Source organism: Mesoplodon bidens (genome assembly GCF_964165515.1).
Source record: "Mesoplodon bidens genome assembly, chromosome: 2".
Classification (NCBI taxonomy): Eukaryota; Metazoa; Chordata; class Mammalia; order Artiodactyla; family Ziphiidae; genus Mesoplodon; species Mesoplodon bidens.
The window spans coordinates 43,032,200-43,044,597 of NC_138177.1; the positions used below are offsets into that span (position 1 = coordinate 43,032,200).

General features: G+C 34.8%; 1 protein-coding gene across 6 annotated transcripts in view; it reads left to right on the forward strand.

Moving 5' to 3' along the window:
- Window positions 1-12,398, forward strand: part of HMCN1 (hemicentin 1) — a 526,618-nt gene that overhangs the window by 349,965 nt on the left and 164,255 nt on the right. For all 6 annotated transcript variants that reach the window (XR_014015141.1, XM_081225456.1, XM_081225458.1 and 3 more), the window contains 3 exons: window positions 1,126-1,239; window positions 1,820-1,906; window positions 10,228-10,419. Coding sequence is in view for 5 of the 6 variants with exons in the window: in XM_081225456.1 (XP_081081582.1) it covers window positions 1,126-1,239; window positions 1,820-1,906; window positions 10,228-10,419 (393 nt within the window). In the remaining variant the exon portion in view is untranslated. The remainder of the gene's footprint in view (window positions 1-1,125; window positions 1,240-1,819; window positions 1,907-10,227; window positions 10,420-12,398) is intronic.

Below are 12,398 nucleotides of genomic sequence, written 5' to 3' on the forward strand. Positions count from 1 at the left end.
GCCCCATCTCCCCTCCCTCTTATGTCTCCCTCCCACCCTCCCTATCCCACCCTTCTAGGTGGACACAAAGCACACAAAGTGTATATAAGTCCATGCCACTCTCTCATTTCGTCCCAGCTTACCCTTCCCTCTCCCCGTGTCCTCAAGGACTCTGTTCTCTCAGTGTGTCTCTTTGTTCTCTGCCAGCTTTGTTTCAGTCTCATCTGCTGGCTCCTCTTCCTTGGTCCTTAATAGGAGATTTCCTCCAAATTACACCCTTCAGCATATCAGAGTTTCATTCCCAGTCTACCAGAATCTTTCTTCATTACATAGAAGTTCAAAATATAAAGAGGAACAAAATCAGAGTCGTGCTAATGAACAAAGTGACCCTCATAAACTTTGATGTAAATAGTGCTAGAATTCCATGAAACTCCGTTGAAAACTGGTAGTCAGTCTTCCTGGTTTCATTCATCACTTGTATATTGATGTCACCCCAATCTGGGTAGTTGGTGTAGTCCTCTTTCTAACGTTCCCATTTCATGTGTTCCACGACAAACTGGGAATCTTTTTGTAAACATCCTGTCACAGTTGTTTTTCTAAAGAACGAATCAGAGCATGACTTTTTTGTTTATGTACTTCCATAGCCTTTAGTGAACACAATAAAGTCTAAATTCCTTAGCATAGCATTCAAAGGCCCACAGAATCTGGTCATACTCCAACTAGTCTCATCTCTCACTGTTTTATCTTCCTGTTCTGTTTTAGGTGCCACACCTCACATCTACTTTCTACCTCTAGATCCTCATTCATACTCTACCTACAGCGGTGTCTCTTAACTCCTCTCTGTGTTAAAGAATACTTACCTTTCAAGATTATGTTCAAACAGTACCTCTGTGAAACTCCATTTCTTACTTGCTGTCACCTAGGTTTGTATTAACTTTTTTTATCCATTAAATCAGAAATTTCTTCTGAATTATCTGTTCTGCTTCATATAGCCTTAAAACGTGATATTTTTAAAAAGCTTGCCATAAATGCATTTTAAAGGCCTTTGAAGTGAATTGATTAAATTTTCCCAAAATTCAGCACTACACGGCTAACTTGTAAAGTTACAGATTTCTTTTTGCGTCATCTGGTGGTTTGCTTCTACAGGAGGAAGGACTCTGCGGTTGATGCAGACCAGAATGGAAGATGCTGGCCAGTATACTTGTGTTGTAAGGAATGCAGCTGGTGAAGAAAGAAAAACCTTTGGGCTTTCAGTATTAGGTATTTATATAACTTACAATATCTAGACAAAATAAAATTGTCTTAAATACATTCTGGAAGCAGAGTTAAAATTTATCTGCAGCTTGAACTTACATTTATGTATTCTTTGGCCCCTGGACTGTCACTCTTGGCAAGAATTCAATGTTAGAATGGTTTGTACGTAATCAGTTGGATTAAAAAGGCTGAAATGCCATGTCTTATCAGTTCACAATTGTTCAACAATGTTCTAAGACTCTGATAACTTGTTTAATGTGAGTGCTTATCAGAGTTATAGAGGGAGAAATAAATGTCTAATAGATTTTTTTACTCATTGACTTGTTGACATTTATCCAGATTTTATGATTTACATACAATAAAATTCATTATAATTGAATTTATGACATATAACTTTATAGTATATCTTAGAATTGATCAAACAATATGATAACATTATTCTAGTAAACAAATAATAATGAGAATTTGGAGGGATTGTTTTAAAGGGTACAGCCTAATAAAAATATGAAAATAGATGCCTCTAAGTAACTATTCTGCTGTTAGAACTGTTACTTTTTCTGTCTTTTTTTTTTTTTTTTTTTTTTAGTACCACCTCACATTGTGGGTGAAAATACATTTGAAGATGTGAAGGTAAAAGAGAAACAGAGTGTTGCGTTGACTTGTGAAGTGACAGGTAAGGGGCTCAGCTCTTGCATTTCTGCTCAACTCACTAGTTATTCATTGCCTCCACTTATCTCTTAGTTGAGAAAAGTCAAGCATTTGACCTTGAATTCTAGCCCAGTATAGACGGTAGAAATCTGGAGGAAACCTTTCAGATTCTGTGGAGATTAAAAGGAAGTTCCTACACTGAAAAAAAGGAAGGAAGGAAGGAGAGAGGGAGTGGGGGGGGAAGGAAAACAAGAGAGAGGGACAGAAAAAGACACATTAGTCTTTTCTTTCAACTCAATAAATTATTCTTTCTTTTTTTTAATCCTGTTCCTACTTGTGGGTAAGATTTCCTGTCCCACCTCCTCTTATTTTTTCTTTCCTTCTCTTTGTTTGTACCTTCCTTTCCTTTTTGTTGTTTTCTTAAATTTTATTTCAAAGAAATAGGAATTTTGGTGAAAGTATAGCATCACTGATAGTGGGAATGACCCAAGATCAAAACTGTCACCTTTTGTAAACACGTTTGCATATTACAAAGGAAATGGAGAAGAGTAAAAATAAAAATGAAAATTCTAAACCAAATTTCACTGGCTTTACCAGTGAATCATTGTGTTGCATGTAATAAAAATAAACAGATCTCTAAGAGAATGTGTTCAAGACTGTCTTTTTAGTAAAGGCACAGCCTTGCAGTTTTAATGGAACAACTAGAGCAGTCCATACTTTTTATAGAAAGCAAGTGTTTTAAGGAAGATTCAATTTCTTATTTCGTTGTTTACATGCCTTGCATGAGGAATACATTTAAGTAAGCAAGGAAATATTTTCATTTTAAAAAAGACAGATATAAAAAGTGTCACATACACTATTACTTAACCTGTTGTCTTTTTTTTCTTGCAATGATGTGGTAACAACTATTGCATAGAGAACAGCTGCCTAAATTTTGTAGCATCCCATCTTGAGCCTTCCAGTTTTTTTTTTTTAATGTTGACATTTGGTTTTTTAAGATATTCTTTTTTATTCTTTCAGTTTCATTGAGATATAACTGACATATAATATTGCATAAGTTTAAGGTGATTATACACACACACACACTCACACACACACACACACAAAATGATCACCACAATGTTTAGCTAACATCCATCACTGCACATAGCTACACAACTTTTTTTCTTGTAATTAGAACTTTTAAGATCTACTCTCTTAGCAGCTTTCAATTATACAATATGGTATTGTTAACTGCAATCACAATTATCATCTTATAACTGGAACTTTGTGCCTTCCGACCACCGTCACTCATTGCCCCACCTCTAACCTCCTACCTCTATAACCACTAATGGGTTCTCAGTTTCTATGAGTTTGGTTTTATTAGATTTCACGTATAAGTGAGAACATACAGTATGTCTTTCTCTGTCTGACTTATTTCCCTTAGTATAATGTCCTCGAGGTTTATCTGTGTTGTCAACAATGATAGGATTTCCTTCTTTTTTCATGACTGGATAATATTAAATTATATATATATATATATATATATATATATATATATATAGTAAATAGTATTGGTATTATATATTGTATAGTAATATTTAGTATTTAATAATAATATTAAATTATATGCATAGTTTTATATATGTCACCTTTTCTTTATCCAGTCATCTATCTATGGACACTTAGGCTGTTTCCATGTCTTGGCTATTGTGAATAATGCTGCAATGAACATGGGAGTGCAGATGTCTCTTTGAGATGGTGATTTCGTTTTCTTCGGATATATGCCTAGAAGTAGAATTGCTGCACATATGGTAGTTCTATTTTTAGTTTTTTGAGCAACCTTGATACTGTTTTCCATAGGGTCTATACCAATTTACATTCCCTCCAAAGGTGCACAAGGGTTCCCTTTTTTCCACATCCTCATCAACACTTGTCATTTCCTGTATTTTTGATAATAGCTGTTCTAACAGGTGTGAGGTGATATCTCATTGTGATTTTGATTTGCATTTCCTGGATGATTAGTGATGCTGAACAGCTTGTCTTGTACCTGTCAGCCATTTGAATATCTTCTTTGGAAAAATGTCTATTCAGGTCCTTTGCCATTTTTTTAATTGAATCCTGTGTGTGTGTGTGTGTGTGTGTGTGTGTGTGTGTTTGCTATTGAGTTATATGCGTTCCTTACATATTTTGGATATTAACCCCCTTATCAGATAGTGCTTTGCAAATATTTTTTCCCACTTTGTAGGTTGCCATTTAATTTTGTTGATGTTTTCTTTTGCTGTATAGAGCTTTTTAGTTGATGTAGGCCCATTTGTTTTTGCTTTTGTTGCTTATGCTTTTGGTGTCGTATCACAGAAATCATTGCCAAGACCAATGTCAAGGAGCTTTGTCCCTATGTTTTCTTTTTTTTAAATTTCAGCTGCTTTTTAAAATTTTTTTATTATTTTGTTTATTTTTTAATGTTTATTTATTTTTAATTTGCTTTTTTTTAAATTTTATTTTTGGTTGCATTGGGTCTTCATTTCTGCACGCAGGCTTTCTCTAGTTGTGTCGAGTGGGGGCTTCTCTTGTTGTGGAGCACAGGCTCTAGGTGCTCAGGCTTCAGTAGTTGTGGCTCACGAGCTTAGCAGCTCTGCAGCATGTAGGATCTTCCTGGACCAGGGATCGAACCCATGTCCCCTGCATTGGCAGGAGGATTCTTAACCACTGCATCACCAGGGAAGTCCCCGTCCCTCTGTTTTCTTTCAGGAGTTTTATGGTTTGAGGTCTTACATTTAAGCCTTTGATACATTTCAAGTTACTTTTTGTGAGTGGTGTAAGACACAGGTCTAGTTTCCTTCTTTTGCATGTGAATATCCAATTTTCCCACTGCCATTTATTGAAGAGACTTTTTTTCCAATGAGTATTCTTGACCCTCTTGACTAATATTAGTTGATCGTATATGCATGGGTTTATTTCTGCGCTTATGATTCTGTTCTATTGGTATATGTGTCTTTTTTATGGCAGTACCTTACTGTTTCGATTACTGTAGCTTTGTAATGTAGTTTGAAGCCAGGACGTATGATGCCTCCAGCTCTTCTTTCTCAGGATTGCCTTGGCTATTCAGTGTCTTTTGTGATTCCAAACAAATTTTAAGATTTTTTTTTCCATTTCTGTAAAAAATGCCATTGGAATCTTCATAGAGATTGCACTGAACCTATAAATAGCTTTGGGTAATATGGACATTTTAACAATATTAATTCTTTCAATCCATGAACACAAGATATCTTTCCGTTTATTTGTGTCTTCTTTTATTTCATCAATGTTTTATAGTTTTCAATGTAGAGATCTTTCACCTCCTTGGTTAGATTTATTCCTAAGTTTTTTGGGTTTTTTTGATGCTATTGTAAATAAGATTTTTTTTTAATTTCTTTTTCAGATCATTTGTTGTTAGTGTATAAAAATGTAGTGATTTTTTTAATGTTGATTTTGTATCTGAAACTTTATTGAATTTGTTGATTAAAGCAAACAGTTTTGGGGTGGAGTCTTTAGGACTTTCTATATAAATAATCATGTCATCTACAAATAGAGAGAACTTTACTTCTTCCTTTCCAATTCTGATGCCTTTTATTTCTTTTTCTTGCTTGATTGTCTGGCTGGGACTTCCAATAAAGTGTTGAATAGGAATGATGAGAGTGGGCACGCTCATCTTGTTCTTGATCTTAAAAAACTTTCAGTCTTTCAGTACTCAGTATGATGTTAGCTGCAGATTTGTCATATGGCCTTTATTATGTTGAGGAATGTTCCTTCTATATACAATTTGTTGAGATTTTTTTATCATAAATAGATGTTGAATTTGGTCAGGTGCTTCTCTGCATCTATTGAAATAAGCATATGATTTTTATCTTTCATTCTATTGATATAATGTATTACATTGATTTGTGTATCTTGAACCATCCTTGCATCCCAGAGATGAATACCATTTGATCATGGTGTATAATCCTTTTAATTTGATGCTGAATTCAGTTTTCTAGTATTTTCTGAGAATTTTGTATTTATATTCATCAGGGATGTTGGCCTGTAGTTTTCTTTTCTTGTGGTGTCCTTACCTGACTTGGGTGTCAGGGTAATGATGGCTTTGTAAAATGAGTTTGGGAATGTTCCCTCGTCAAATTTTTGAAAGAGTTTGAGAAGACTTGATATTAATTCTTTTTTAAACATTTGGTAAAATTTATCACTGAAACCATCTGGTCCTAGATTTTCCTTGTTGAGAGGTTTTGACTTCTGGTTTAATCTCCTTACTAGTTGGTCTGTTCAGATTTTCTTTTTCTTCATGATTTAGTCTTGACAGGTTGTATATTTCTAGGAATTTACCCATTTCTCCTAGGTGGTCCAGTTTGTTGGCTATAGTTGTTGAGTGTAGTCTCTTATGATTCTTTGTATTTCTGTGGTATCAGTTGTAATGTCTCCTCTTTCATTTATAATCTTATTTATTTGGGTCCTGTCTTTTTTTTTTCTTAGTCTAGCTAATGTTTTGTCAATTTTATCTTTTCAAAGAACCAATTCTTAGTTTTATTAATCTTTTCTATTGTTTCCTTGTACTCTATTTCATTTATTTCTGCTCTAATTTTTATTATTATCTTCCTTCTGCTAATTTTGGACTTAGTCTGTTTTTTTCCTAGTTCCTTGAGGTGTACTGCTAGATTTTTTTTAGAGATCTTATTTCTTCTGTGATGTATGCATTTATCAGTGTAAATGTCCCTCTTAAAACTGCCTATGCTCTATCCCTTAAGTCTTGGTGTGTTGTGTTTCCATTTTCATTTGTCTCAAATTTTTTTTCCCTTTTGATATCTTTTTTGATACATTGGTTGTTCAACAGTATGTTGTTTAATTTCCATTCATTTGTGTATTTTCCAGCTTTCTTCCTGTTATTGATTTCTAGTTTCATATCATTGTGGTCATAAAAGATATTTGGTATGATTTCAATAATTTTAGATTTACTGAGATTTGTTTTGTGGTCTAATGTATGAGCTATCCTAGAAAATGTTCTATGTGTGCTTGAGAAGAATGTGTATTCTACTTTTGTTGTATAGAATGCTCTGTATGTGTCAGGTATATTGAGTCTATGGTAATTTTCAAATCTCTGATTTGTTATTGATTCTCTGATTGGATGATCTATCCATTGTTGAGAGTGGGGTGTTAAAGTCCCCAACAATTTTTTTTTTTTTTTTTTTTTTTTGTGGTATGCGGGCCTCTCACTGTTGCAGCCTCTCTCGTTGTGGAGCACAGGCTCTGGACACGCAGGCTCAGCGGCCATGGCTCACAGGCCCAGCCGCCACGCGGCATGTGGGATCTTCCTGAAGCTGGGCACGAACCCGTGTCCCCTGCATCGGCAGGTGGACTCTCAACCACTGCACCATCAGGGAAGCCCCCCCCCAACTATTATTTTATTGCTGCTTATTTCTCCTTTTATCTCTGTTAGTATTTGCTTTATATATTTAGGTGCTCCGATATTGGGTGTTTACAGTTATTATGTTATTTACAGTTATTTATGTCTTTAATATTTACAGTTTAATATTTACAGTTTTATTTATTTACTGTAAAATTTAATATTTACAGTTATTATGTCTTTCTGATAGATTGACCCCTTTTTCATTGTCTCTTGCCTCTTTTGACCAATTTTAGCTTAAAATCTAGGCTGATATAAGTATAGCTGCCCAGCTTTCTTTTGGTTACCATGTTCTTGAAATATCTTTTTATATCCCTCTACTATCAGTTCACATGTACCTCTAAAGCTAAAGTGAGTCTTTTATAGGTAACATACTGTTGGATCTTGCTTTTTCTTTTCTTCATTTAGCTATTCTATGTCTTTTGATTGGAGAATTTAATCCATTACATCTAAAGTAATTATTGATAGGTAAGGACTTACTATCTCCATTTTATTGGGGTTTTTTAAATGTTTTGTAGATACTTTCTTCCTTGCTTCTTATCCTTCTCTTCTTTTGTCATTTGATGTCTTTCTTAGCAATAAGCTTTGAGTGCTTTACCATAACTTCTTGTGTAGCTATTAAAGATTATTTTCCTTTGTGGTTAACAGAGGCTTACATAAAATATATTATATGTATAACATCCTATTTTAAACTAATAATAACTTAACTTTGATAGCATACATAAACTTTACTTTTACTTCTCTTCCTCTCATATCTTAGGTTATTAATGTTACAATTTACGTGTTTTTCATTTTGTGTATCTAATAACAAATTATAGATACAGCTATTTTTAAAATGTTTGTTTTTTAAATTTTAAAAGTGAGTTACATATCACCATTACAGTGTTAGAGAATATGACTTTGACTACATATTTACTATTACCAATGAGTTTTGCACATACATTTATGTGATTTTACGATGATAATTAGCATCCTTTTATTTCTACTTGAGAATGCCATTTTGAATTTCTTGCAAGACAGGTCTGGTGTGTTTTTTTGTTTTTGTTTGTTTCCCTCACCTATTGCTTGTCTGGGAAAATCTTTATCTGTCATTTCATATTTTGCCAGCTATAGTATTCTTGGTGGACAGCCTTTTTTTTCAATATTTAGAATGTTTTATGCCATTCTCTCCTAGCCTTCTAAGTTTCTTATGAGAAATCCGCCTATACTCTTATGGGGGGTTCCCTTGTATGTGATGTGTTGCTTTCTTCTTACTACATTCAAAATTTAGTTATAACGTGTTTCAGTGTAGCCCTTTTTTAGTTCAGTCTATTTGGGATCTTTTGTGCCTCATGGGTCTGGATGTCCGTTTGGGGAGTTTTCAGACATTATCACTTTAAATATACTTTATGTTTCTTTCTCATTCTCCTCTCCTTCTGGGATTTCCATAACGTGTATATTGTTTTTGTAATAGTATCTCATAACTCCTGTAGGCTTTCTTCACTTTTCATTCTTTTTTCATTTTGATCCCCTACTGGATCATTTCAAATGATCTATCTTCTAGTTTACTGATTCTTTCTTTTGCTTGGTCAGCTCTGAAGTTGAAGCTCTCTTTTGAATTCTTTAGTTCAGTCATTCTATTCTTTAGCTCTAGTATTCATTTGTTTGATTGTGGATTTTTTATGATTTCTATTTCTTTGTTGAACTTCTCATTTTGTTCATGCATTGTTTTCTTCATTTTGTTTACTAAACTTGATTAAGAGTATTATTCTGATTTCACAGTTCATAGATCTCCATTTTTTAGGGTCAGTTATTGAGTTATTGGAGCTTTATTCGTTTCCTGTGAGGTGTCATGTTTACCTGATTCCTTGTATTGGTATCTGCACACTTGAGTAAGGGGTCTCTGATTCCAGACTTTACAGGTTTGCTTCAGCAGAGATTGTCTTTCACCATTCAACTCAACTTGGGGTTCTGGATGGGTCAGCTGGTAGCATCCTTGGGTAGGTGGGGTTTTCTCTCAGGGTCTCTATTTGGGTGAGGCCACTGCCTCTGCCTGAGATGTGAGGTCGGGACGGGGGGTGCCATTGGCTGGGAACAGTTGGATAGGACTGATGGTTTGGTTTCCTGCCCAAGTGCAACTGTAGAATAGGCCTGGGTTACCGGGATTCTCTGGTCATTCTTCCTAGTTGGATAGGACCGTGTGCTATACTCAGCAGTTGGGTAGGCCTGTGAATTTGCTTTCCTGCCCAGGCAGGGCCATAGAACAAGCTCCATGGCCAATACAGTTGTGCCTTAATATGATATCATCCTAATCCTCTTTCCTAACAGAACTTGTTTTTATAGTTTTAAATTTTCAAAAAAAATGTTTCAACAATTTAAAACTTAATATTTAACAAAAGTCCCATGAAAAATATGAAAGATCTTTTTTCTCTAGGCTATAAATATTAAAGGAATAATTAATATATATTTCTATTTTTCTACCTATCTATATATCTATGCTAGAATCCTTGTATACATATCTGCTTGTTGAATTGTTTAATTAAAGTTTTAATTTTCCTTTTTTTAAGCTTTCCCTCAAAAATAAAAATCTTCTTTAAAAATTTAATATGAATGCAAAGGTATTCATGAGTAATAATTTTAGTAAACATGTATGCTCTATTATTTTTTAAGTGTATTTTACTATGAAAATATTTAATTGTAATAGCCTAAGGTATGGTATAAATTTAGTTAAACACAGAGACTAACATAACTCTTTCACTTATAGATTTTTTAAATCATAGCATGATTATTATTATAAATTCAGTTATGTTTACAAATTTATTTAAAAATGAATGGCTACTGCATTGTTTCAGAAGTGGAATATTTTAAAAGGGAAATGAATGAAAATGCATCCTTTTAGTTACCAACTGTAGACATGTGATTATTAGCCAACTCTCAGAAATGGCTTTTTGTTATAGGGAATCCAGTGCCAGAAATTACATGGCAGAAAGATGGGCAGTTCCTCAAAGAAGATGACACCCATCATCTTATGTCTGGTGGACGTTTTCTTCAGATTACCAATGCCCAAGTGTCACACACTGGAAGATATACATGTTTGGCTTCTAATACAGCTGGTGACAAGAGCAGAAGTTTCAGTCTTAATGTGTTGGGTAGGTATAAGCATTGCTGCAAATCTTGAAGAATCAGCCATGGCAATAGGCTAAATTCTCTTCTTTTTCTGTTTACTTAATATTTCTACTATAGAATTTCATTATTTCAGAAGGACCAGTGCTTGTGTACATTTGCTGGTTTTCTTTTATTAATTCATACATTCATTCATTACATTTGGCATACCTACTATATGCCAGGTACTGTGTTTTGTGCAAAGTACAACTATGAACAAGATAGACATTAAATAAGCAGTAGTAAAGGAAAAATAAATACTGGTCAAAAAGAAGCAGGTCAACAGTGAAAGAGGATCACCGTGAGATGTTTTATAATTTCTTTGTGGGACTCTGCCATTATTGGTAATTGCCCATACTGAAATCTCTGTTGGTAACTATCATGAAGGAGAGGAGATGCAGACAAGCACACCAAAATTGTATGCTTGCTCATGAGCGATAGTGAATTAACACGGTCCCTTGCGAGGTTGAAGGGTTCAAACAAAACAAAACATCATTAAAATGATTTTATTTTAGAAGTGTGCTCTCCTCTGTCTTAAAACATATTTCCCCTCCTTCCCTTTGCCAACTTATGTAGCAGTATTGTGAGCAGAACATCTGCTCCCGCTGGGGTGAGCAACTACCATAGATTTTCTTTTTCTTAACATAATATGCTGCTCATCTGTCTTTATGTGTTTTTATCTGTGTCATTTGCTAACTCATTAATCCCTAAAAAATCTTAAAGGAAGAAAGTTGACAGGTATTGCTGTGCAGTAAATTATCTGGACATTGCAAATTTAGATATTTTGCCATTTAATTAATAGTTATTTTTCCCAGATAAATCCCCTCCCCTTGAAATTAATATATAATGTGTAAATTCTATTTTGTCAGTGATAAGCTGTGAAGATTCCTACATTAAAATGTAGACTGCAACTACAAGTGTAGGTTTTAAATCTGACATGGTCTCCTTCTGATTTAATACAGATTAGCTTGTACATTTGAATATCAAACCCTTTGAGAGCAATAAAAACTACACCATGAAAAAATATGGAGTAGGAATGATGAAATAACTACACATTCAGTTTCTACAGCATTAAAGTTATACTTATGTCTTGGAAATGATATTAAAATAGATTCCTAATTTCTGCTCACGTTAGAAATTTAAAATGCACTGCCTAAATGTATTGTATTTGATTACTAATATCAAAACACATTTCATTCTACTTAAATAAACTTATCTATAATTGAGGATGCAAATTTTTGCAATTTTTATTTGTTTGTATGTTTTTGTTTTTGTTTTTTTGTGTGTGTGTGGTATGCGGGCCTCTCACTGTTGTGGCCTCTCCCGTTGGCGGAGCACAGGCTCTGGACACGCAGGCTCAGCGGCCATAGCTCACGGGCCCAGCCGCTCTGCGGCATGTGGGATCTTCCCGGACTGGGGCACGAACCCGCATCCCCTGCATCGGCAGGCGGACTCTTAACCACTGCGCCACCAGGGAAGCCCTGTTTGTATGCTTTGATAGTTATTGGCTAGACTGGGGGAATATGTAGTCCCATACATAGAAACTCCCATACAGGACATAGCCCTCAGGCAGCTTACAGTCTAATTGAGTAGAAGAGATATACAGGCCAGAAATGTTAAGTCAGAATACTGGATAATGTATTAATAAGTGTCAAATAAATAGTATATATAAGTAATAATTACATAAAACTATAAACTCCCTGGGACAGAACCCTTTTTATCTTGAAAAGGATATAGCCCCAGCACCTAACATAACAGTGAATAACAGATGCGTGGATAAGTAAGAATGAGAGTTCATGAGCCAGTTGTCTCCTAACACACCTGTCTTCTCTGCATGCCCATCAGCGTATGAAAGGCAAATGCCCCACCCTGGATTTCTTCTCCTCTCCTGTAGCCCACTGCTTCTCTTAGAGCTCTATGTTCCTCATGCCTCCTTCCTCCTACCACTGACTCACCTCCCAGTACT